Raw genomic sequence first — 27,717 nt, 5'->3', positions numbered from 1 at the left:
AACAGGACAGTGGCAACAACAGTAGGCTGCGGACAATCGTAAGTTTTAGATTTTAAGTAGGCTATATAAATCTCAATGGGAGCAACAGGACGATTAGATGTGGCTGATTTTACTACAGAGTAGGACGGATTGTAGAGTAGCAAACATCGTCGGAAAAGACATTTTCAACACTGCAGGTTACCTGGGTGTGATGTTTTTCTGCTAAAAAGAAACATGGCCCGAGTCCTACCAAACTATATAAAAAGTAACTGAAGGTTGAATGCAGCTAACATGTCCTGTTTTAAGCCAGACACTCACACCTCCGCTCCGCTGCGTCTCAGCCACGCCCAAAAATGGGCCAATATCGCCCCTGCTCCCAGCGCAAATGAAGACGTCTGATTTTGGAAGTAAAAGTCTCAGCCTGATTGCTACCATCAAAAAGAATCATACTCCAACAGCTCCTGGATGAGGTCTTCTGCTGCTCTCCTCGGTATCTGTTCACAGTTTATTGTGAAGACGTTCAGAGAAGAGTGAGGCTGCGTCCACACTAGCCCGGATAGATTGGAAAACGGCGTTCTCTTCTGAAAACATTCCGTGTCCACACTAGCATTTTCAGTTGTTTTCACAGCGTTGCGCATCCACATTGAAACGGCTGAAAACGCTTACGTGCCAGTACTGCATGCGTGAAACGTAAGAAGATTCGACCCGCCTCATTTCTGTCTGCTGCTTATTTACTTTCTGGTGTTCTGACAAACAATCCTACTTTGGCAAAACATCCAACCGTAAGTAGTTTATGCACATTTCTGCTGTCACAGAGTAATTCCAGCACAAATTTAAGTAGGTATGACACTTTGCCACTTAACTTTGCCCATCAGAGTATGCTTGTAGCTCATATTCAAAACGCCAAGACAGTTTGCCACTTAATTTTACCCGTTAAAGTATGCTTGTAGGTAACATTCACGAAGGTATCATTGTTTGGCACTTAATTTTACCCGTCAGAGTATGTTTCTAGTTGTTATCGACAAAGGTAGGATGGTTCGCCACTGAATTTTAACTGTTAAAGTATGCTTGTAGCTCAGATTAACAAAGGTAGGATGGTTTGGCGCATGTGCAGAAACAACGGGTAGGATGGTATGTCAGGTAGGATGGATTCCCAGAACACTGGCTCTTTGAAAAGTGGCAGCAAAATGTTGAGGGAAAGCACAGTTTTTTAAATGGACTAACAATGAGGTGGACTTGTTGCTGTGAGTAACACAAAAGTAAAAAGTTGGAAAAGTGATTGAGAGTTAAATAATTTCAAGAAATCTGGAGCATGTACAGACTGATATTAATCTTTAATAGGACTGTCAAAATTGAGAGCAAACAAAACAACTGCTGTATAATGCCCTCCGCTATCTTAGTTTAATTGGTCACATGACTGCATCATAAGGTTAACATGCGTCATCGTTTTAGAAAGTTTTCGTTTCCACACTGCAACGCAAATCCACCGTTTTCAGATGTATTTGTTTTCAAGAGCGTTTTCAAACCACTGCGCTTTCCATCATGAAAAAGCCGCCTCAGTTTGGACCGGATACCAAAATGGAGAGAAGACGATGCATTTTCAAACAAAAACGCATTAGTGTGGACATAGCCTCAGGCTACACTCACACTATTCAGCTGGTGTTTCCACTTCAATGTAGTCCACGTCTATTCCATTAAAATATGCTCTACAGTGTCAGTCCCATACTAAACACACTAATCTGGCTAAGTGGTTTTGCTCTCCTACAAAACCATCTTCACCTGTGTCTCTTTCTTCTCTCTGTACTAAAACTAGAACCTCTGTTGTAATTTAACACTCAGTGTCTTCCGTGTTGGGTGATTCTCTGCGTTCTTTCTCCTCTTCTTGCTTCAATCTCAGGGGTAGACTGCCCTGAGATATGTTTTTCCACAGACTAGGGGATTATTCTGCCCCTGCAGTTGAGATTTGAGATGGACAGATCCGATATTATGTATTGGTCCGATACTCACCTAAATTACTTGATCGGTTATCGAAAAGAAATACAAAATTTAATCCGATCCTTTAAATATCACAAAAGCACTTCACAAAAACTGTGCAGCATGCGTCACGTGATAGAGCGGCTGTGGCGTAAGAGAGCTGTCGGTGTTCTGGTGGAGCATTTGGAGCATCGCTACAAAACCAGCATTTCATCCCCGAGAAAGCTGTCCCGGAGAAAGCAAGAAATCATTCCCACGTTAAGCTTAACAACTGATATATGGAGCGACTGCCTCTTCTTCTCTCCCCCTCCCTCTCCTGTTGCTACTTCAATCATGAAACTGATCAATGATCAGCTGATCGGCTGACTTTTATCCTAGATGACTTTTATATCTCGTCGGGACTGGATTTTATATTCCTGATGGAAACTTGGCTTGGACGCGGTGAGTTTTCTTCTTTCTCGGAACTCCTTCCCCCCGATTGTTCATTTTTCAGCTCTCCCCAGACCAATGGTCGAGGTGGAGGGCTAGCTTCAGTATTTAAAAACGATTTTCGCTGTCGGCAACTGCCACCTGTTTCATATGCCAGCTTTGAGGGGCAGCTTTTGGAAATGAACTGCGCTCCATCAGCTGTCTGCGCGGTGGTTTATCGTCCACCGAAATGCGTTAAGGATTTTAATCTCAATTTTGCTGACTTACTGGGGAATCTTATGTTAGGATATGGCCGTGTTTTAATTGCTGGTGATTTTAACATCCATGTATGCTGTGAGACTGGACCACTAGTAAAACATTTCCTTGTCCTTCTTGACACTTTTAACATGCAGGGCTCGCAAAATTGCTAGCCCGACGTCCCGGGGCTAGCGATTTTTTCCAGTCGGGCTACCAAAATCTATCTCTGTCCTGCCCGTCGGGCTATCATAGGAAGGAAAAATATATGTCAAAGCTTTTACATTCTTTTGGAAATGTAGCTGGGTAATTATGTCATTGGCATCGGTGAGCCACTGTCATTATGTGACATATTGAAATCGCGTTTGAATTTGGGCTTGTTTTTTGCGCTTGTTTTTTGCTTTCACTTTGCAATCGCGTGAACTGTGAACTGAGAGCGAAAGCACTGATTGGTGAGTGACGATAATTTGTGCACCAATTCCTCTGACATCGTCCTATCAATCGTTAGCTTACTATGCAAACATGACAAGTGAAATCTCCCGCAGCAAGCTTAAGCATGTGAGAGGCTGATTGCACAGAGAATCGCTGAGCGTTATGTGAGCGCGTGTGTAAAAGCAGCAGGATATATATTTTAGTTCTGCTGAGCCAAATAAGACAGGTCAGGGTGAAGGAAAAGTTATGACAAATCAGACTATAAGGCAAAAAGAAAGTGCAGCTTTATGGTTTCATGGACAAAAGAATTTCTGTGGCTGCAATATGACAAGCTAAATAACCAGGGCTGCACATAAGTGGTCCGCAGGTGCGCATTCACTGTCAAAATAAAAAACGTGCACAAGATAAGAAGTTGCAACGTGTGTTTGTGTACATAAGATTTTCTGGAGGAGGACAGACGTTTGTTTAGAACTCTTAAAGATGTCGAAGAAGCTCCTTTAAGCAATTACTTTGGTGTTCCTCCACCTCCAAAGAAATGTCAGAAGGAGTCCGAACCACAAAAGAAGCTTATTCTCGGAAAAGTGGTTGCAGGAGGTGAGCTGGCTTCAAACAAATGATGAACGCACAGAGATGTGGTGCAGAATGTGCCGTGAAAAATCCCACTCTAGCGGACAAAAACAGTGCTTTTTATATGGACGCAAACGCGTCTCGCAACTTCTTATCTGGTGCGCGTCTTTTATTTTGACAGCGAATGCGCACATGCGGACCACTTATGTGCACCCGTGTAAATAACATAATGTTCTGCCGGGTGTGTTGTTGGTTTTCCCTCGATTTCTGAGTCGACAAGCGCCTTTGTTACTGGGACCAGTAATTTTAAGAAAGGCCCCCATTAGAACCCATGAGAAATGCATTATTGCTCAGTCTGCAATATCTTTCCCAGAGCAAACACCAGTTGCAAATAAAATACTAAAAATAAACCTGAAAAATCTGTTTAGAACAGCGTACTATGTTGCAAAGAGTGAACTACCACTGGCACAATTTAGCAGTCTTTGCAAACTTCAAAAAGCAAATGGCCTAGATCTTGGTTCCACTTGCCTCTTACCCATGACTTCAGTGGAAATTTCAAATTCAGGATCTGACACAGACTGATTCATATTCTACACAGTTCTTACAAGTTTAAAGAAATGTCTGTTCAATTAGAACCAAGCATTTGAGTTGATGATTGTAATTTTTATACGTTGTAATTTGTTTTTCAACAATTTTTTGATTAATGTTTTGTTTCCATTACAATATTATACTTTAATGTATAACAATATTATACATTAAAGTATAATATTGTAACGGAAACAAAGCAGGAAACAAAACATCAATCAAAAAATTGCTCTCTTTTTTATTCGGGCTACTTAAATTTATTTTGGGCTACCAAAAACTGAAGAGTCCCTGCCCGAAGGGCTACCAGGGATTTCGAAATTTTGTGAGCCCTGATGTGGAGTTGGTGAGCGAGCGATCTGTGCATCAGATGCGCATAATAAATTCAGTGACTGCTGCTCGCTTTCCCTCCGCTTTTACTAACTCGGTCCTCTGTGATACCAATCCCGGTGCGAAACTATCAGCTGATGAGCTAGTTAACCTTTTTAACTCAATATGCTCCACTATCCTTGACTCTGTTGCTCCACTAAGGACTAAACCCACCAAATCTTCATGTGACCAAGTGGTCGGCGGGGTTAGATAAAAAGTAATAAAATGATAACGCCACCTAGGGGAATTTCACCCCCAGGAAATATATTTAAGAAAAATAAATAAAAAGAATAAAAGGAGGCCGCACAGATTCAAGGATGCGCACTGAGGCAGGTTGGCTCCAATATTAAAACAGTTTTATTTATAGTAAAAATAAATAAAATATTAAAACCCAAGATGTGGCGTCATTGTTGACAGTGTCCTAAAGTGAAAATAAAACAATCAGGGAACTTGGACTTACCAGCAGCCGCGGACCCAAAAGAAAATCACACAAAAAGAAAATCACTGCAGCCCACCCGGTGCTGTACAAAGGAAAGTGTGAAAACGACCCACCACCTGAGGTCCCAGGGCCACTGGCACGTCCTCCGTTCACTGAAATAAAACACAGAAAAATATGTTAAAAGAATAAAAGGACACTGAGCGTCAGGCTCACTACAGATCATAAAAAGCTAAAACACACTTTAATAAAAGGAAACACACACACACACGCGCAGGAAGGCTTATACCCCACGGGTCAAACTACCACTCGTGCTGGTAGTAATTATCCTCAATCGCAAGCCGGTCTGGCTCCTCACCGGCTGAGACCGGCCACCGAGGCGATTTAAAGTCCCAGCACGACACTCGGGCAGAGGGTCGCTTCAGCCCGATCACAGAAGCGTGGGTACAAGCAACAGTCCAGATAAAAATAGAATAAAACCAGGCGAACCAGAAAAAGGTAAGCCTACTTAATAAAAACAAGATAAGACGAGACAAGACAAGACAGCAGGCTCCACAGAGGAGGAGTCCTCACAACAGCGGCTGGGAAGGCGTTTCACTCTTCCGGTTTAGGTTGGGCGATTTGCCACGGAGAGGCGAATACAGCAGTCAAACCCTAAAACAGATAAATGTAACCATACACTCTTATAGCTATGAATGCTAATAAAAGTCGTTTTAATGGCTTACCCCAGGAACGGAGGCGCTATACTCTCACTGGTGGGGAAAACACGAGCACCTCTCTCCGCAACGCCGGAATAAAACAAACTGCTGCGCTACAACAGGCCGCAAAAACTATATTAACACAAATTCTAGTGCTCGGAGGGAATCTGAGGTTAAGCGAGAGCATACCTGCAGCTGTCATATGATCGACTCTTACTGATCAGTCCGTCGCAGTGGGCCAGCACTTACTGCTGCTTTGCGCCGAATGCACGGGAGGAATGATCCAACAAAAACACCGGCTTGCTTTATACGGGCTAACGCCACCCTGCAATCAATATGCAGGTGGGTTCCCAATTAACCTAGTTGCACTGCGAAGAGAGCGAGCGCAGGAGAGAGCGAGCGCAGGAGAAAAAAAGAAAGGCGAGTAGCCCATCTGGCTATATTCACATCAACCTTGGCTGAATGAAACCACCCACGCTCTCAGACGTGAATGTCGACGTGCAGAGAGAAAATGGAAAGAAAACAAGCTCCAGGTGTCTTTGGGCATCCTGCGTGACTGCTTAACAAAATATCAGAAAACTGCTAAAGCTGCAAAATCTGCTTTCCTATCCGGTGTAATTTATACCAACTTTCATAAGCCCCGAGTTCTTTTTAATATTTTTAATTCTGTGATTAACCCCTGTGCCACTGTTCCTATGGAGGCTGCCTTTGCACTTTGTGAAAACTTTTTGAATCATGTCATTAAAAAAATCTCAAACTTACGAACACTGTATTCCCAGGCAGTGTTAGACCGAGATCCACCTTGTAAATGCTCGGCTGTTTTTCAGCAGTATAAAGCCTTTGACCTTTTCTGCACTGAAGGAAGTAATTGATCACTTAAGACCGTCTAATTCCCCACAAGATATTCTTCCTTCTCGCCTCCTTAAAGAAACTCTTTATGCCATTGGACCTAGTATTTTATATTAATTAAATACTTCATTGTCAACAGGTTGTGTACCAGCTGTTTTCAAACATGCTGTTGTGCAACCCATTACTAAGAAGAAAATTCTTGAATCAAATGTACTTTCTAACTTCAGGCCAATTTCTAAACTCTCTTAAGTCCAAAAGTTTGGAAAAGGTTGTTTTCAAGCAACTTCAGACCTTTTAGACACTCATGGCATTTGTGAAGTGTTCCAGTCGGGTTTTAAATCTCTTCACAGTACTGAGACTGTAGACAAGTTTTTAATGAGCTTCTTTTAACTGTCGACTCAAGTTGCTCTGTTGTTTTAGTCCTTTTAGATTTGGCTGCTGCCTTTGACCACAGCATTCTTTTATCGCGACTTGAACACGTTGTTGTTTCTAAAAGGCACGGTTTTACCATGGTTTTATTATGGTTTAAAACCGTGCCGTGTCAGAGAGGTCTTTTTATGTTGTCTTTTTCTCTTCCTCCACCCCTGTGTGTTGTGGTGTGCCACAGGGGTCTGTTTTGATCCAATTCTGTTCTCCTTGTACATGCTGCCTTTGGGATCTATTTTTAGGAAATACAACATTCCCTTTCATTGTTATGCTAACTTTGCACTGTCCACTTTCTGCTGTAACAAAACAAATTTCCCATGTGTGGGACTAATAAAGGTTATCTTATCTTACATTATTGACTAACCTCGTATTGTGAATGGATTATCTCAGTTGTTCTCCCCTACTGAAGTTTTGGTCCATTTACAGCGTATTTCCATGCGATTGCATTTGTCAAAAAAAACATCGGGAACTTTTATCGAGTAGAAAAAAGTTGGCGTTCATCCTCCAGCCTCAATGTGATATGCTTTGTGATGCTAACATAGCTGTATCGCTAGCGATCACTAGCACAGCATTATATACCAGCTAGCCCAACTTCAGTAACCCTACAAAGTTCCCTGTTGTGTATTTTTTAGAGATGGCACGATACCACTTTTTTATGTCCGATACCGATATCATAAATTTGGATATCTCCCGATACCGATATGAATCGGATATAGTGTGTTTTTTAATCAATAAAACAGTTTTTTTTAAATATCTTGCTGCTTTTTGTATAAGTTCATATTCAAGTTAAAAAAAACAAACACTAAAGCTATTCTGTTATACCTGTATGCAAAAAATACACTGCACCCAAAATATTTCATAGTTCAGCAACACTGATCAATCTAATAAACTTAAACCTACTCCATCCTCCCTATTCTGGTATTTTAAAGAGTACTTAGCAGAAATATTAAGCAACCTAACTAATAGGGTTCTAAAACTCCCAGCAAAAAGAAAAAGAAAAAAGAAAAAAATAGGGAACCACCCCCCACCCTCCTCCTCATGATGCTTAATTGACGTAATCAACTATAGCCAACACAAGGAGCATCTCGGAAATTTGGCCGCCACCCTTATATCTTATATACACCATCACAGACACTCTCAAACAAAGAACATTCCACAGCACATCATGCATACCTAAAGCTTCAGTCCAGCTCATCCTTGACCTTCTCCCACGCTTTTTTTTTTTTTTTTTTCTTGTCCCTGTCCCGTTTGGCTCTTTTGCCATCAGAATTATTGTCTAAAGGCGAAGAAAGATGCCCAACGGATTTTCTTTACCAAATTGACCATCCCAGCTTTGCCGTAATGGTCCATTTGATTCACCTTTTATTCTTTATTTTATTTTCACTTGCTGAATACGGGACAGACTTGACTGGGGGAAAGAAAAGGGAGAAAGAAAGAGGGAAAGAAAAACAGTTGAGAAGAGGGACGGGGGAGAAGGGCAAAAAACAAAAACCAACAGAATAAGCAGAAAAAAAAAACATATATCGATCACCTGGATCACCTGTTGAGAAAGAAAAAAGAAAACAAGCAGAAGAAAACGAGAGTAATACAATGAACAACATCACAATGATATATGGGAATATGACAGTAAATACTAAATATTAAACATTATTGTGCAGCACGTAAGATCGACAGCACAGTGTGCTTTGAGGTAGGAGCCAAAAAGGGTGTAGTTTGTGTGTGTGATCACCCGTGTGTACACCTGTGAGCATGGACGCGCTTGTTTTCTTAAAAGGTTCCTTCATGTAATGATCTGCTAGAGGGTGTGGGGAGCCACTGCCCCGTCCTCCAGGGCATGAAGCAGGTATGGAGGAGATCAAAACTCCAGACATCCAGAGGCCTCCAGAACACAAGAGACCAAGGAAGACCAACAGAGGGGCAGCCGTGCCACTGTCCCAGAAAGAGCTGAGGAGAGTCCCAGATGAGGGGTCACTCAGCAGCCACGGAGCAGAAGCCAGGGGGGGTTGCAGTGACGTGCCCGTGAGCTCCGCCGGCAGCCAGCTGTGCCTGAGTGACCGAGCCCCAGGCCGAGAGGCCGGGGGCACCCCACCTCCGAAGTGGCCCGAGCGAGCCCCAGGCTCCAGGCCCCGATAAGCAGCCGCCAAGGAGTGAGCCGGTGTGTACCCGGACGCCCATCCCCGGACACAAAGAACCACCAACGCACCGATGTCTGAGGGAGTCCGCCCCCGGCAGGGGAAGTGGTGGGGGGAGATAGGCCTCCAAACCTTGGAGGGCCTGAGATGTCCTCAGAGAGGTAGCGTCTGATACCCAACCTGACACATGGACACAGACATACAGGCACACACAGATACAAACATCCATTCCCACCCTCATGCTCTCATATGCACTTACTCCACACTCAACCAACGTGGAGACAGACATAAAGAGACGCTGTACACACAATCACACTCCCCAAGCGTACTCTACGAACCGGGTCTAGGTACCCTTGCCCCTGGAGGGGGGAACTGTACCCAGACCCAGGTTGTGTTACCCTTTTCCCTGCGGTGGGGAGAAGCAGACCGCCCCGACTCCGCAGCAGCAGGGAGGCCCCACATTCCGGACCCCAGTCGGACGGCCAACTCCTCCTCCTAGCCCCCCTGCTCCAGCAGGCCGCAGAGAACGAGGGTGAGAGAAGACTCCTAACCTCCCTCCACCCGCTCTTTGTAGTGTTGATGTATGTGCGTTCTAAGGTGCATTTAAAACCCAGGAGGGCATGGAGCTACCTGCCAGAGAGCAGCAGCTAAGCGCATAGTCCCTCCTGCTAGCCCTCAATGTCTACGTGTATTTAAAATTGAGAGGTGGGCAACGACGCCAGGGGTGAGGTGTACACCCTGATGGTAATTGGGATTCTGTGTAGCGTGCCCACCCCCAAGATCCTATATCTATGTGTATTGAGAGTGTGAGTAATGTGAATGTCTAAGTTGTGGGATAAAATTGAGGCAGAGGCAGCCAGAAGGGAACAGAGGGGGGGATGCCTCCTCTGCACCCTGGTGACACACCCCTACTCCAAGGCCCTGCATGTGTGGGTGGTTGTGGTGGAGCGGGAAGAGGGAGGCAGCTGGAGATGGGGAGAGAAGGAAGGGAGGGGCAAGTGACCCCTCCCTGGGGCCAGCTCCCCCGCTGACCCCAGTAGGCACCCCCATACTCCGCGACCCGCCAGGGAAGGGGGGCCCAGGCCCATCCGGTAGTGGTCCGGTTGAAAATCCTCCCGAATCAAATACAGCTCACCATTGCAAATTCTTTGCAGTCTCTCTTTTGGTTTGTTAAAACGTCCTGCATGTGTGAGTTGCTGAAGCATATGTCGCGGGTCCACCCTTTTGAAAACAAAAGAATGATGGGACTGAGGCAATTTTCCCTCAGGATGGCCAGGCATCGCATGCTGGTGATTTAGCAAAACTCACCTGAGGAATCCTGCTTGACAATGCCACATTTTTATGAAAAATTTCAAAATTAGCTGCAACACACCCTGTGAGCTGGATTTGAAGTGGGTTTAATAAACACTTTAAAATTTGAATGGAAACATGCCAGCCAACACAAGGATCATCTCGGAAATTCGGCCGCCACTCTTATATCTTATATACACACCATCACAGACACTCTCAAACAAAGAACATTCCACAGCGCATCATGCATACCTAAAGCTTCAGTCCAGCTCATCCTTGACCTTCTCCCACGCTAAGAAACGTTATGACCACCCGTCACCTCCCTTAAAGCAGGATGTCTGGAGATCTTCCAGTCTACGATGGGTCCACTGTGAAGGTGCAATAACATGGGGCCCACTTGTGATAACATTCTACATGCATGCATACAACTGGTGAACACTAAAGTGAGGAAATAGTATTACTATTACTAATGTGATATGATTTATAAGAAAAGAAATGTGCCACTACAACATGAATAACAAAGCGCTGGTAAATACACACAGAAACGAACAACTAGTCTGCATGGCCCACAAGCTCATGCGACCCTAGGATGTTGCCGTCATCTTCCTGCTTCTGGAAAAACATACATACATCCACCCTTTCCTTGTCTGCTTGGAGTAGGTGCAATCTGCGTGTCAGTGTCGAGTCAGTTAACCATTTGTCCCCATTATCAGTCCAGTCAGTCCCCATTGCAATGTGGAGAAGCTCACTTTACGATCATTTTCCAGCAACACTGTTGTATAGCACTTTTAGTTCCAATCATGCAGGCCTGCTTAAACAGCAGATTCTCCAACAAACTTCTCAGTGCACTCCTCAAATGTGAAAAGAAAAAAAGAAAATAACATACTACAAAATATGAAAATACGAAAGTCTAGTTTTAGGACTTGCCAAAGCATACTCGTCTCCTTAAACTGATAAATCAAACCAAAACTTATTGACAGGTTCCACTTGGTAAAAAAAAAATGTAGCTGCCAAATAAATCCCCAAAACATTCATCCAACCGTAGCTTGCCTCCACCAGTGTGTGAATGAATAGTGGCATTGTAAAGCGCTTTGGGTGCCTTGAAAAGCGCTATATAAATCCAATCCATTATTATTATTATTATTATTATTATTATTATTATTATTATCCACCAGCCACACACATTTCACACAACCCTAATGTCCTATTAGATAATAAGTTTCTTTCCATATAACCAGGTGTATGTCATGGTAAAGCATCCCCCACACATTTGAATTTGAATGTATTTATTTAAAAGGGACAGTGCAGTTTGACATAGTCCAAGTACAAAACGTGAAACTGATGTAACGCACAATTCTCTCTTGGCTCTTGGCGAAGGCGGTCGCACTTTTCTCCTCTCCTCCTTCCCCTTATCTTCCCTGCTTAGCCTCATGTGTCCTTGTCCTATCTCGTGTGTATTACTTTCCCTGGAACAGTCTCTCACTGTCGTTCTCTAAAACCTAAAAGAGAATTATGGATTTGATCAACTGGTCTCTGAATGCTATTGACACCCTTTTCTCAACGAGAAGTCTGGGCTCGGGAGAGCCCGAGTGCCCTGGAGGGACTTTCCCTGCCGGATACACGATGGACGTGTGGCAGAAATGGAGGATCATGTGCCTGGCGGGACTGTCGATCGAGGACCCTGAAGATATCTACCTATTCAGAACCATGATAACAGGGTTCTTGCTGATCGGAGCTGGCTTGGCCCTGGCTTATCGGAGAATTAAGAGAGCGGAACCGGCTGTTCAAACCCCCCAAGGCTGCCCGCTGGAATTGAAACGATGGGAAGAGGCGCGACTTCTCACAACGAACGCAGCATGGTTAACACCTTGGAGAGGCTTACAGCTGCCGTGAAGACTCAAAATAACACCATTGAACGTATATTGGGATACAACAAAGAGAGGCCTGCTCAAAATGAGACCCTTGAGCGAAAGTTGGATCACATCGCAGAATGGGTCACTGCAGTTGTGAGGTCTAGGGGGGCTGGACGTGGCTTGGCAGGTGAGACGAAACCAGGCGTGGCGATAACCTCTGGCCAAGGCAGGACCAGGCGAGGCAAGACCAGGCGTGGAAGGCGCAGGATACTGGACGGGCTCGGCTGAACCTCCAGCTGGCGTGGAAGCCGCAGGATACTGGACGGGCTCGGCTGAACCTCCAGCTGGCGTGGCAGGATGCTGGACATGCTCGGCTGAACCTGTCATGGTCCTGGGTCGGTGACCCAGTGTTTTGAGTTTCTTGTGTCTCTGAGTTTTTGTATTTTGATCTTAGTTCTCTTTGTGCTCCAGTTTATTCTTTAGTCTAGTGTCTTAGTTTGGCTTTCTTGTATTGTCTTTAGTTTTCTGAGTATTTAGTAGCCGCCCTCTATGTCTCCTCGTTATTGTTCTCTGTGTTTCTTAGTTGCTCTGTCCCCCCCTAGTCAAGTCAGCGTCTATGTTATATTTCCTGTTTTATTTTGAAGGTCTGTGTCTGTTGTCATTGTGTTCAGCTTGTATCCTCCAGTTGTTTTTGTGTATTAGGATCAGCTGTTCTTCCCTCCTGTGTGTGATTATCTGATTACCTTGTGTGTGTTTGTGTGTATATATAGTGGATGTCGGTCTGTGCTAGTTGTCGGCTCGTGTGCGTTTCATGGTGTCCTATTCGTTAGTCTGCGTCTCTCTGCCTTTCACCCCGTCTCCTGAGGATTTCAAGTTTGCTCTTTAGTTTTTCCCAGTTTAGGGTTTCCGTCAGTAATTTCTCATGCTTCGTTGCCTTTTTCTGCCACTGCCACTTTGTAAATAAATGTCACACACTTCATCAGTCTGCTGCCTTCATTTTGGGTCCTTTTCCTCCAACACCACGCGGCTCGTAACAGTACGAGCCGACCACTATGGATCCAGCAGCATTCAACCTGCCTGAGGAACTCCAAAAGGATATAGTTTACTCCATGGACAGGTTGATAATCTTATGGCTGGAGTACGAGGGGAAGGAGTTTCGCCAAGCCATAGGTAACCAACTACAGCGCTTAGTTCCTGGTCTGCCCTGGTTGTTTAGTTCACTTCACCCACTCCTTCAGAATTTCATTGCAAACAAGCTCCGCCTTCACCTAGCCGCTACCCTTCAGCTGCTCAGCTCGACGGAGGATCTGCAGCCCGACCCAGATGTGGAATGTATGCCCAGTGTACTACCCGGCCGGTCGGAGCTATCTCCGAAAGGAAAGTGACGTTCGCGCCGTCGGCGCGTGACCCCACGGCCGTATGTTGGGACTTCAGGACTGCCGGCTGTGGTGGGTGGAAAAGATACTTATTCTGTTTCGCCGGATTTTGTGACTTTTTTCTGGGGCCGTTTTCTGTGCAGCCAGTGAGGAAATTGGTGTTTTCCCTGGCTCACCTACAACTGTTGCTAATAAGAATGTGTCTCCTGAAGCTCACATAGCTGCCTAGCCATCCTTTCCTTCACTAGCTCAATCTCCAGTGTCCCCGCTCGTCCAGTCATTAACTCCGCCACTAGCTCCATTATCATCTCAACCGTTACTTCAGTCGCCTTCAGTTCAGTCCACTGGGCAGTCGCCCTCAGTTCAGTCTCCAGTTCAGTGCCTGGTAGCAGTCGAGTCTCCAGTTCAGTGCCCAGTAGCAGTCGAGTCTCCAGTTCAGTGCCCAGTAGCAGTCGAGTCTCCAGTTCAGTTCACTGTCACCTCCAGCTGTCGTGGCAGGATGCTGGACGGGCTCGGCTGAACCTCCAGCTGCCGTGGCAGGGCCAGCAGGTGCGGAGACCTCTGGCTAAGGCATGGCAGGTGGCGGCATGGCAACCACAGACGGCAGGGCGTCTGTATGTATATATGTATGTATAAACATATATGTATATATGTATATGTATATGTATATATTTATTTTATCAACTTTCCTTCTGACGATGCTGTGTGTGTTGAGCGCTCAGTGGATCTGCGCTCGACAGTGCAGCCTAGGCGGAGTAGTCGAACGCAGATTCACTGAGCGCAGGGAAAGCTAGCGAGAAAACCGAACCAGAAATTCTTCAGACTTCGTGTAACTGGCTAAAGATGGGCTGGGCTGGTCCAGAGCTATCACTGACTCCACACACCAAGTTTCACCACGATCAGACCAAAATTCACTGAATGAGCCACAAAAGAAGACCACAAAAACACACAGCTGCGCAAATGTGCTAAGACAGAAATTGGCTTACTGCTCGGATTTCCTCCGTTATTTTTGCCGGTAGCCACGTGATTAAAAGTAGTTGCCATGCCTACCTAGCTGCATCAGAGCAGTTTTCCGTCAACAACCTCCATTTTAGACCCACCTACAGACACGTGACTGAACAGACGCCACATGCAGTAAATTTGGGCCCACGTGGGTTTTGGCATCACAACGTCTGATTGGTTGAAGTCACGTGAACGTGGCATCGTCACTGTGAATCTATTGGCTCAAACATTAAAAAGAGGTGTCAATCACGCAAATTGACCAAAAGAAACCAAAGTTACAGCCCCTCGGAGTTTAAAGGGCCAGAGGCCAATCAAACGCTCTATACACGCTGTAGAAAAGGGCCGTTGCCATGTAAATGTGTGGTTAATTCTTCAAAAATATATTTTTTAAAAAAAGCATGTTTAGGCCTGTTAATAAAATTTATTAATTTCTGCTCTTTAATACCCAAAAAAAATCAACTGGCATGGTGTCCAATTGTGTGCCAAAATTGGACATTTTTGTACAACGTCTGGATATTCATGTATTGACAGCGCTATAATTTTTCACTGTTTCACTTTAGAAACAAATCTTTGCACAGATGATGTTTATATGTTGGTTACTGGATTTCTGGAACCAAATGTGATCTGAGGCATATTTTTCAAAGGTTTATATGCTAAAAATAAAAAAAATAAATAATTAAGCGAGGATAAAATCTACTTACTTTTTCTGTGTTCCAGTCTCAGTAACTTTGACACAATAATATCTGATTCAATATTTACACCTCTGATGAAATTTCCCAAGTGTTAGCTTTATTTTGATATCAAGATTGTAAGGACAGAGTTTGTAATTGCAGAGAAATAATCAATTAAATCTGGGCATTACATTTTTGAGCAGGAGGCTCAGAAACCCCCTTGGGGCTTAAGAGGTTAATATGCTGCTGAGAATATACCCCAGAAGAAGTGTATAGTATAGCTTTTATTTTAGAAAGAGCCATTTCTCTGTAATAAACTCTCTTTTCCAAAGGTGAGTGATTCCTCAATCAGATCTGATTTTTTTTTATTGCTTTGTTGTTTCAGCAACATTAAATTTAAAAACTGTACTTTTGAGTTAAAATATATATTTATAATTTTAATAAATGACTAATTAAAAAGGCATGAAAATTTTTTTTGTATCGAAAAAATATCGAACCGTGACACCAAAGTATCGAACCGGACCAAACCGTGAATTTTGTGTATCGTTGCACCCCTAATATGTATATATATATGTATATATATATATATATATATATATATATATATATATATATATATATATGTGTGTGTTTATATGTGTGTATATATATATATATGTATACTTTTTGTGTCCCAGCTGAGTAACACGAGGAGAAGAGTGGTGGTGCAGCAGAGGAACGATTTCAGCCATTTGGACTCAGCTCAGCCACTACAGAGGAAACAATGACTTCCACACAAAAGGTGAGAAAAGTTACACAGTTACACTGTTATTGAAACTGCGTGCACAGCTGGTTGATTTTTAAAAACCCGTTAACAGCAGCTTTATCTTTTCCATCCTGGGCTCCTCCATATATACAGAATCTACATTCACAACCAAGAACCACAGAAGTTACAAGAAAATAAAAAGATCATGTTTTCTCTACACACATTGAAACAACAATATCATCAGTTGAATTCAAAAAAGTTTCTGAAGTAAAAAAGTTTCTCTGCTGATCAATATTTCTTCAATAATGTCATTTTCATTACAACTCTCATTGTAGCACATCATTGTAATGTGATACTATCACCAGAAGGTGGTGCTAACACACCTACAATGTGTTTTTGTTTACATGGCTGATTCCACCAATGGAGGGAGTTTCAGTTTGTTCCACAACTGCATTTCATTCAATGCCTCTGTTTGTATCTCTGTCACTGCAGGACCAACATGGAGCAAGTCAGCGCTCTCAGGAGGCCGACAAACCTCACAGAAGAAAGGGAGAGAAAACCTACAGCTGTGATGAGTGTGGGAAGGATTTTACCCGGGCTGGAGACTTAAAAACACACCAAGTCATCCACAGTGGAGTTAAACCTTACAGCTGTGACTTGTGTGGAAAATCTTTTACCCAGGCTGGAAACTTAAAAACTCACCAACTCATCCACAGTGGAGTTAAAGCGTACAGCTGTGACTTTTGTGGAAAGTCTTTTACCCTGGCTAAAAGCCTAAAAACACACCAACTCATCCACAGTGGAGTTAAACCTTACAGCTGTGACTTGTGTGGAAAATCTTTTACCCAGGCTCAAAACTTAAAAACACACCAAGTCATCCACAGTGGAATTAAAGCGTACAGTTGTGACTTTTGTGGAAAGTTTTTTACCCGGGCTGGAGACTTAAAAACACACCAACTCATCCACAGTGGAGTTAAACCTTACAACTGTGACTTGTGTGGAAAGTCTTTTACCCTGCCTCAAAGCCTAAAAACACACCAAGTCATCCACAGTGAAGTTAAAGCCTACAACTGTGACTTGTGTGGAAAGTCTTTTACCCTGGCTCAAAGCCTAAAAACACACCAACTCATCCACAGAGGAGTTAAACCTTACAGCTGTGAGTTGTGTGGAAAGTCTTTTACCCAGGCTGGGGGCTTAAAAGCACACAAACTCATCCACAGTGGAGTTAAAGCGTACAGATGTAACTTGTGTGGAAAGTCTTTTACCCTGGCTCAAAGTCTAAAAACACACCAAGTCATCCACAGTGGAGTTAAACCTTACAGCTGTGAGTTGTGTGGAAAGTCTTTTACCCAGGCTGGGGGCTTAAAAGCACACAAACTCATCCACAGTGGAGTTAAACCTTACAGCTGTGGGTTGTGTGGAAAGTCTTTTACCCAGGCTGGGGGCTTAAAAACACACCAAATCATCCACAGTGGAGTTAAATCTTACACCTGTGACTTGTGTGGAATGTCTTTTACCCATGCTCAAAGCCTAAAAACACACCAACTCATCCACAGTGGAGTTAAAGCGTACAGCTGTGATGAGTGTGGAAAGTCTTTTACCCAGGCTGGAGTCTTAAAAAGACACCAACTCATCCACAGTGGAGTTAAACCTTACAGCTGTGAGTTGTGTGGAAAGTCTTTTACCCAGGCTGGAAACTTAAAAACTCACCAACTCATCCACAGTGGAGTTAAAGCATACAGATGTAACTTGTGTGGAAAGTCTTTTACCGTGGCTGGAGACTTAAAAACACACAAACTCATCCACAGTGGAGTTAAACCTTACAGCTGTGAGGTGTGTGGAAAGTCTTTTACCCAGGCTGGGGGCTTAAAAACACACAAACTCATCCACAGTGGAGTTAAACCTTACAGCTGTGAGGTCTGTGGAAAGTCTTTTACCCAGGCTGGAGTCTTAAAAAGACACCAACTCATCCACAGTGGAGTTAAACCTTACAACTGTCACTTGTGTGGAATGTCTTTTAAAGCTCCTCATCAGCTGAAAAAACACCAACAGATCCACACCAGAAAGTAACTCTACAAGTGCAGTTACTGTGAGGATGTATTTAGTTTTTCTGTCTTGTAATTTTAACCTGAGTGTTTGGAACAAGTCTGATCAGTAAACTTATGGAGTTATACTGAATGAACTGTTTGGAAAAATGAAGACTCATTTTCTCTCAGTAAGCTGAGTGTTGTAATGTAAACAGTAAAATGTAATTGGACGTTGGCAGAGATGCTCTTTATTTCAGGCGACGTTCAGGATAAAAATGTTGAAGGAATTCCCTGACTTACAATGTCCTTGTTTAGAAGCAGAGCGACGCACATGGATCCATTTCTCAACCCTGTCGTCACTGTGGTGGTGGGAAAGAGTTTCTCTATGACCTTTGTAGAAAAACTTCCAATCATCAACGGGACCAAAAACCACATCAACGTAGCCACACTGGAGACAAAATGAACTACTGCAAAGGATGTGGGAGAGGCTTCCACACACCAAGTACATTAAAAATACATGAACTCTTCCACAGTGGGGTCAAAAAGCACATCTGTGACCAGTGTGGGTCATCCTTCACCACTGGACATAAGCTCAATGAAAAAGCATAAGCGAATCAACACAGGAGAGACACCATACAAGTGCAGACACTGTGACAAAAGCTTCTCACAATCAGGTCATCGTAACAAACATGAACGTACACACATGGAAGTGAACTTCAGCTGTGACCAGTGTGACAAGAGCTTCATGAATCTCAGTTCATACTCCGAACACAAACAATCCCACACTGTAAATAAACTGTTTCACTGTTGCCAATGTGCAAAAACCTTCACTTCATTATCTGCTCTGTGCAAACATCAGCCTGATCATGCAGGACTGAAATCACTGGATCACAATGAATCAGAAGAGAGAGAAAGATCCTCTTCTGGTTTCAGGGTCAGACTTAAAAACCTTGAGATCAGGCTCCACAGAGTTCAGATGGAATCTCCTGTAAAGAGTGTCAGCTGATGTCACACTTGGATCTGATGAGGTAGCTCTGATTTCTGGACCTGCAGTGAATAATCCTGAATGTTACATTTAGGAAGCTGCATGTATAGATATGTATATCAAGTTTATGTTTTTTCCTTTGAGGGATTTTAATTCTCTAAAATGTTATCCCTGTTACATTTTAATCTTTGTTCCCTTAGGACACCGTAGTGTTTAGTAGTTGTATTCATTTTATGTGTTACCTAAGTAAAATTTCAATCCTTCATTCATATTTAATCTTTTGCTGTGGTAAAATCTTCTCTTAAATTATTTTCTCCCAAAACTACAAATAATTACACAGCAGTTGCTCTTAAAACTTCCAAAATGAACTAAATCTGTCCACCAGCTTTGAAACAACACCTGCTGTGACTTTATGTCCAGAAAAAAGAAACTCAAGCTAAACTGGTTTTGGGCTGTACTTCCATATAATGTCAGTTTGTACCAGAAGATGAAGCAGTGAGTCAGTGTAACATTTATTTAATTAGGCAAAGACCACATTCGTATTCACAGTGGCAGCAAAGAAATGTTGAAAGTTAAAAACAGCACCACACATCAGGACCGTTTTAAAAATCCATATGTTCTTTTTTTGTGAATTCATTTTGATCCACATGTTCTGCAGCTGTTTTCTTGTTGATTTGAAGTTTGTATTATGAAATCCTGACAATATTCAAGTGTTAGTTTTATTTGATGAACTCTGTGTAACGTTTGTCTTATTAAACAGTTTGGTGTGAAAAATGAAGAAATGTATGGTGGCCCCTAGAGACAAGGCACATACAAACTCCAAAACACATGCAAACTCCAAAACGGAAGTGCTCCAGGACTCTGCTTCACTTATCGACGTGCAGGGTACCCCCCTCGCGTTGAGAATTGATGTGCAGGGTCCTCTCATTGAATACTATAGACCTCCTTAAACGTTGCTTATTGATGACAAGAGATTGCCGCGGAAGAGCCTGTTGTCCGTATATTTATATATTTCCAAAATCACATTGTAGTGATAGAGTATACTGAACACAATAAATTATATAATGTAAACAACTACCTGAAAAACAGGTAGAACGATACTTTTGTATCCTTTATTGCATTTATGGAGGGAGTGATGTATGCTGGGTAATGGCACAGCTAGCGACTGGGTGACTTGATTCACCCGCTTCGGCTGTTATCAGTCCATACAATGGGCGTTATTAGCACAAATCAGTCCCATAGATATGGGCCATCTCCTGCTAGATTGTTCAGAAGGTTGTTCTCATCCATCCAGATGGAGGATCACTAACAGGAGCGTGGGAAGACTCCAGAATCCACTCTGGCTGGAATCCGGTGGATACAGCAGTGTTTACAGGTAAGACCATTTAAACGGACAGCATTTATAGAATGACTATTAAAAGTCAGCGAGTGTCAATAATGTTAATGTGGTTATGTTAGTAATACACCGAGTGCTAATATAACAGCTTTAAGATGCATTTGTAGTTATTATTACTTAAAGTTACGGTGTAAACGTTAGCTTATATTGTAGTAAAGCTGTTACTGTTTAAAAGATGTTAGGAGAGAAATATTAGCTTCTGTCATGACTGATGAAGTTACTAGTTAATAAAGTTTCCAGTAAAGTGTTTAATCGCAGCCACAGATTGACAGCAAATATCTCGATTAGCTTCAATGCATCTGTAATAAATATGTGCAAGTTTCAGTGCTTCGTTTAAACTGTATGATACTTATACTGACCCAGGGTCAGTGTAAAATACAATCCTACCTGGGTGAACAAAGCCTGGCTGCTTTAATCCTGCATGACAAACCTCAGGATGCAGGTTATTATTACTCTTTCCTGCTGGCACACCTGTCACACCTGAGAGTCAGCTAGAAACTTACAGTGACGTGGACATCATGCAAAGACTGCCAGACTCTGTAATACTGCAAATGATCAGTGACTCAGGTTAACACTAAACTTTAAACGGTACCTCTGTGTCTCTGTGTGCTGAACATTTAGGATTGAGTCAGGCTGCATTGACTGTGGGACTTTAATGTGTTAAAAGCAGGTTGAAGACTGCTCAGAAACATTTGAAGATTAGAATTTAGCATTATGGCTGCTGGTGGTTTGTAAAGCCTCTACTCAGCTGGTTTTGTTACAAATTTGTGTTTGTTGTTGTTTAACACTGTCAGGGACCAAGCAGTAAAGCATAAAGGACACAGGTGTTTAATTCAAAAAGGGGGTTTTATTGACCCAAAAAATATATTTAACAAAGCCAAAACTTAAATATGGTCTACCGACCAATAAAAGAGGTCAACTCAATAGACTAAACTCAAGATAATAATTAACAAAACCTCAAACAAACATAAGATAAACTGACCTGCTGAAATGACACATGGGGGAAGTTAAATACTGGTTTAGCTAAACCAAATGACAGACACGGGGGAAAACAAAATGGCTGCCATATAACCAACTAATACAAACAATTAAACAAACATGAAACACCCCCCAGACAATGAAGCATGTGGTGCAATCCAATTAGGCTGTCAGTGGTACTTCAGGTCTCCCAGCCCTGTGCCACACCTTTTGCCAGAGAGGAGGAGAAGCCAAACCCCAGGTAACTCAAACAAAGATGTATTAATATAACATAAAACAGAACTTTGACCTTGCAAGGTTAATATGTGTGCACGCCATATAAACATTGGAAGGTGTGATGGAAAAATAAATACATTTAATAAAGAAACAATATTGAACAATAGACTAGACTATTTTAAAGTAGTGACTGTAAATTAAACTAAAGTGAATCAATGGGTGGTGAGGTGTGGAGCTTACCATGTGTGGCATGCCATCACACACCTCCCCTCTTCAGAGCTCTCGCTGGAACAGCGAGAGAGATAGTCAGCAGTAAGGTTCTCCTTGCCTGGTACATGGTGGACAGTGAATCGGAATGGCTGTAAGGCCAGGTACCAGCGGGTAATTCGCCCATTTGTGTCCTTCATCTGCTCAAGCCACTGGAGTGCTTTGTGATCAGTTTCCAAGGTGAAGTCTCTTCCCAGTAGATAGTAGCGGAAGGAGTCCAGGGCCCACTTGATCGCTAAGGTCTCCTTCTCTACTGTGGAATACCGAACTTCCCGTGGAAACAGTTTCCGGCTGATGTAAGCCACTGGATGGCGGCCTTCCCTGGTTTCCTGAAGGAGGACAGCTCCCAGGCTCCGATCTGGGACTGTACAAAACCGGTTGCTTACTTAGTGACTGTTGGATGTCATGAAATACTGCCACCTCTGTCCACTGGATGTGATTGGGGGAACGTGATTCCGTCAGGTCTGTGAGCAGAGCTGCCCTGTTGGAGAACTGAGGGATGAAACGACGGTGACCTGTGGCCTGATAACCCCCTTGCCGATGACATGGCCCAGGTATTCTTTCTCAGCAGCGGCGAAAACACACTTTGACGTATTCACCGTCAACCCAGCTGAGTGCAAGTGGTCCAGAACAGTTCGCAGGTGTTCCACATGCTCCCCCCAGGTGTTGCTGTGGATAACAATATCATCCAAGTAAGCAGCAGCAAAGTCAGAGCAGTCATGTAATACCTGATCCATTAGCCGTTGGAAAGTTGCTGGAGCTCCATGTAATCCAAATGGCAAGACTGTAAATTGGAAAAGCCCTCATGGTGTTCTGAATGCTGTGAACTCTCTGGACCGTTGAGTGAGTGGGACCTGCCAGTAACCCTTACACAGATCTATTGTGGTCAGGTACCTTGCTTTTCCCAGACGTTCAAGTAGATCATCAATTCTTGGTGTTGGGTAGGAGTCAAACATGGATATGGAGTTCAGGTACCTGAAATCAATGCAGAACCTCATACTCTCATCCTTTTTGGGTACCAAGACCACAGGGTTGCACCACTCGCTCTTCGATCTTTCAATGATCCCTAGGGATAGCATCAAATTGATTTCCTTCTTCAATGAAGGCAGCAGACGTTCTGGGATCCTGTAACTCAATCGTCTCACAGAGGCACCTTCTCGTACCACAATATCATGTTCGACAATGTCAGTTCTCCCTGGATTCTCTTGAAAGACTGCTGATTTACACATTTCTCTCACCTGCTGCTGCTTGTCCTCTGGGAGATGGCTGAGATCATAATCTAGAGAGCCAGCAGGTGGTAGATATTGCTCATTTGCCTTATCTTCTTCAGGCACTCGCCGTATGAGCATTGCATCCGCCTTGTGTTCAATACGCACCACCCACTCCTTCAGAAGGTTTATATGCAAGACCTTGCTGGAGCGCAACTGCCCTGGGGTGGACACCTCATATGTGGTGGGTCCCAGCTTCCTCATAACTTCAAATGGCCCCTGCCACTTTGCCAGCAATTTGTTGTTGTCACTGGGGAGGAGCACGAGCACCTTTTGTCCTGGCTCAAACGAACGCTGACGAGCAGATTTATCATACCAAGACTTCTGCTGCTGCTGGGCCTCCACCATATGTGATTGAGCAAGTTCACTCATTTTCTCTAACCGTTCTCTCATCTGAATGACATAAGACAAAATGTTATTGGGTCCCTCCTCCGACTTGTCTCCCTCCCAGATCATCTTTAACAGAGTTAGAGGGCCACGAACCTCATAACCATACAACACCTCAAAAGGGGAAAAACCTGTGGAGGCTTGGGGGACTTCTCTATAAGCAAAAAGTAGATATGGCAGCCATTGATCCCAATCATTACCACTGTTGTTGACAAACTTTCTGAGCATCTGTTTCAATGTCTGGTTAAAGCGTTCTGTCAGCCCATCAGTTTGAGGGTGGTATGGTGAAGCTCTCAGACTCCGGATACCCAACAACTGATAAACTTTAACAAAGTAGACATGAAGTTAGTGCCTTGATCAGTTAGTATTTCTCGTGGAAACCCAACTCTTGCAAAGAACTGCACTAAACAAAATGCAATGGGCTTGGCCTTTATAGATTTTAAAGGGAACACCTCAGGATATTTTGTGGCATAATCTGTTACAACAAGCATGTAACGATTTCCTGCTTTGCTCCTCTCAACAGGCCCTACAATATCCATTCCAAAACGCTCAAAAGGAGTGCCAATGACAGGGAGAGGTTGGAGTGGAGCTCTATGGGGGATTTTGGCAGATGTTATCTGACACTGTGGGCAACTTTTACAAAACTGAGCCACATCTTTGCTAAGACCAGGCCAGTAGAAATGATGTTTGATGCGAGCTGTGGTCTTGTGTTTACCAAGGTGGCCAGCCCACGGAATAGAATGCCCCAAGGTGAGAATGGCGTTTCTCACCTTCTGGGGAACCACCAGCTGCAGCACCGACCCCTGCTGACGATAGAGAATGTCATTTTGCAAGATGTACTCGATGTACTCACTGTTGAGAACCTGTTCCACTCCAGGTTCCTTTTCTTTGGCCTTCTGGAAAAGAGATATTAAAGATTGATCAGATTTTTGGAGTTCAGCAATTTCAGTTGGAATAGTAAACCCTAGGGGTGACGATGTTGGCTCAGCGTCTGTTAGTGTCTGCACAGGTGAAAATTGGAATTTCTCCTGCCTTCTTTGTCTGCGGGTCTTCCGTGGCTTCACCACAGTTGGTTCAAACTCCTCATCAAAGAAAGGCATGGCACTCAGGGTCTCAGAGTAGATACTGACTTGCTTAGCCTGAGCTCTGGTAACGGCTACATTGCACTCCTCAGTCTGCTTAGACTCCAACAAATCAAAAAGCACAGGAAGGTCACGCCCTAACACGGCAGAGTAAGGCAAACTGCTCACAACACCCACATTCAGCAGATACATCTGGTCCTGAACTTTAATGTAGATGTCAGCTGTCGGATATCTTTTCTCATCTCCATGGACACAACAGATTGAAATTGTATCACTGGTGCGAACAATATTAGGTGGGGCAAAATCTGAGTGAATAAGGGACCGAGAACTGCCAGAGTCAAGAAGGGCATTGAGTAGAACCCCATTCACTTCAATCTGACTCATTTTGATGGATTTGTCACTCTCCTGCTCAGGATCAACATTAGAACGAGGGGCAAAGCACATTTGTACCATTTTAGCAGAATTTCTTGGGCACATAGGTTTCGTATGGCCCTCTAATCCAAAGATAACAAATGAGCTTCTTACCGGAGGCCTTTGGTGGTCTAGTGGTAGACTGAGGGGTCTTACTGGTGCTTGTATTTGCTGAATCCAGATGGTTTTGCTGAGGTATCTTCCGAGTGTCCCTCGATGCCTTCCATGCATTATGGCTCCATGCTTGCCCCTTCTTTCTGGCAGCAACAAAAACATCAGCTAACCGAGCAGCTTCCATTGCTTAGCCAGGGTTATGTTCTCTGATCCAAACCTGAAGCTCAGGAGATAACATTCTGAGAAACTTCTCCAAGATTATAGTTTCACCAATGTCATGAATAGTTTTACCCTTTGGCTGGATCCATTTCCCATAAAGCTCCTTCAGTCTCGCATATAGCTCACGAGGGCTTTCATCTGGTTGAACGTCCAGGGATCTGAATCTTTGCCTATATGTTTCAGGGTTAATGTCATATTTTGACAGAATAGCTGATTTCACTTTATCATAGTTTAATGAATCATCAATGTCCATGTGAACATAGGCACCTCTTGCTTTACCAGTAAGCAAGGGTATCAAACGAAAAACCCAATCTGATTTCTGCCATCAATAAGCTGTAGCCATACGTTCAAATGTGATCAGGAAATGTTCTATATCATCAGCTTCAGTTAATCTTTCCAATCTGCCCTCTATTTGTAGGGGAAACTGAAATGCTGGTGAAATGGCTGGATTGGAATTAGTCATAACTGGTTCAGCCTGGGCCTGCTGAGCAGAGGAAGAAGGATGAATATCAGACTCTAATGGTTCAGAGCGAGCCTCTGCAGAATCTGATGGTGATGTTCTGACTTGAATTTCTGACTGCAGAAGTCTAAACTGATGTTGAAGGGCTCTAAATCGCTGTTCTTGTCGTGCATTTAACTCACTCTGTTTTGCATCCCGGACGTCCTGTTGTCCCATGTGAGCATGTAGCATATTGACTAGGTCAGACAAAGTAGGCTCTTTTTCCACTCTCTCCACAACTTCAGTGACTCCTGATGCTCCATTTTCCTCCTCATCACAGGTTTGGTGAGCAGATCCCTTTTTCTTTTCATTCTTGCCACCACGATGCATTCTTCTTCCTCATGGGGAAAAAGAAGAAAGAAAAAAAAGAAAAAGGACCTGTGTCCAATACTGGAGGATCCCACTGCTGCCACCAATTGTCAGGGACCAAGCAGTAAAGCATAAAGGACACAGGTGTTTAATTCAAAAAGGGGGTTTTATTGACCCATAAATATGAAAATATATTTAACAAAGCCAAAACTTAAATAGGCAGACCAATAAAAGAGGTCAACTCAATAGACTAAACTCAAGATAATAATTAAAAAAAAAAAAAAAAAAAAACTCAACCAAACATAAGATAAACTGACCTGCTGAAATGACACATGGGGGAAGTTAAATACTGGTTTAGCTAAACCAAATGACAGACACGGGGGAAAACAAAATGGCTGCCATATAACCAACTAATACAAAACAATTAAACAAACATGAAACACACCCCAGACAATGAAGCATGTGGTGCAATCCAATTAGGCTGTCAGTGGTACTTCAGGTCTCCCAGCCCTTTGCCACACCTTTTGCCAGACAGGAGGAGAAGCCAAACCCCAGGTAACTCAAACAAAGAAAGATGTATTAATATAACATAAAACAGAACTTTGACCTTGCAAGGTTAATATGTGTGCACGCCATATAAACATTGGAAGGTGTGATGGAAAAATAAATACATTTAATAAAGAAACAATATTGAACAATAGACTAGACTATTTTAAAGTAGTGACTGTAAATTAAACTAAAGTGAATCAACGGGTGGTGAGGTGTGGAGCTTACCATGTGTGGCATGCCATCACAAACACAGATTTCAGAAGAGCAAAGATGCTTAATAGTTTAACTAGATTGGAAATCAAAAAAATCCAGATTCTTCTTCCACAGAAGTTTCATCTGTCAGTGTGGGTCTGCTGAGTCACCTGAAGAACTCATTTCATTCACATGATGTTCATTTACAGAAATGTTTCACAGGAACTGATTCCTCCCAAAAGGGTGAACAAGTGTGTTTCCATAGATTACCTCTGTATGAATGTACTTCTTAAATGAAGGCAAGTGTTTGTCCTGTTTTGTTCCTCAGGTACAGTACGTGATATTAAGGGCAGGCGGTCAACACTGGGGGAAGACAAGAAGCAGACGTACTTCCAAGAGGGAGCTGCAGTGAGGACACAGCCAGTCACTGAGGTCAGAGGTCAGAATCTGAAAAAGCTCAGGTTTATATTTTAGGAGTTATAAAAAAATGTATTTATAAAGAAACCTTTCAATAATAGTCATAATTATGATTACTATTAGAAATATCAAACATTTAAGTGGATTTTCTGTTACACATATTGTGTTAGCCCTGCGATAAACTGGCAGCCTGTCCTGTCTTTGTCCTGTCTCAGCTGGGATAGGCTTCATCCTCCAGCAACCCTGAATTGGATACATTGTATTCCAATTATGTAATCTGATCATTTACAAACTCAAGGTATCTAATCAAAATGTAAGTAATAATTATAAAATGGGAAAGCAGAAATAAGTGTGACA

The 27,717-nt window shown here is 43.2% G+C and overlaps 2 protein-coding genes and 1 long non-coding RNA gene across 4 annotated transcripts in view; 2 read left to right on the top strand and 1 right to left on the bottom strand.

Moving 5' to 3' along the window:
* LOC146521276 (uncharacterized) overlaps positions 1–18,500 on the top strand; it is a 30,268-nt gene extending 11,768 nt beyond the window's left edge. The window contains exons 3-5 of one of the 2 annotated variants that reach the window (XM_085154996.1): positions 15,977–16,080; positions 16,537–18,141; positions 18,390–18,500. In XM_085154996.1, coding sequence (XP_085011122.1) covers positions 16,063–16,080; positions 16,537–18,114 — 1,596 coding nt within the window. In that variant the 5' untranslated portion in view covers positions 15,977–16,062 and the 3' untranslated portion in view covers positions 18,115–18,141; positions 18,390–18,500. Of the gene's footprint in view, positions 1–15,976; positions 16,081–16,536; positions 18,349–18,389 lie in introns of those variants that run through there. The other variant, XM_085154995.1, reaches the window with a different exon arrangement.
* The window catches only part of LOC146521260 (polymeric immunoglobulin receptor-like), a 525,395-nt gene that overhangs the window by 221,351 nt on the left and 276,327 nt on the right, over positions 1–27,717 (bottom strand). The window lies entirely within an intron of this gene.
* The window catches only part of LOC146521270 (uncharacterized), a 244,406-nt gene that overhangs the window by 120,709 nt on the left and 95,980 nt on the right, over positions 1–27,717 (top strand). Inside the window, exon 2 of the long non-coding RNA XR_014873405.1 lies at positions 7,762–12,408. This is a non-coding gene — a long non-coding RNA (uncharacterized LOC146521270). The remainder of the gene's footprint in view (positions 1–7,761; positions 12,409–27,717) is intronic.

The sequence above is a fragment of the Neolamprologus multifasciatus genome, chromosome 3 (genome assembly GCF_963576455.1).
Source record: "Neolamprologus multifasciatus chromosome 3, fNeoMul1.2, whole genome shotgun sequence".
NCBI lineage: Eukaryota > Metazoa > Chordata > Actinopteri > Cichliformes > Cichlidae > Neolamprologus > Neolamprologus multifasciatus.
The sequence above is the reverse complement of the archived record's forward strand: the minus strand, read 5'-3'. Positions and strand labels throughout refer to the sequence as shown.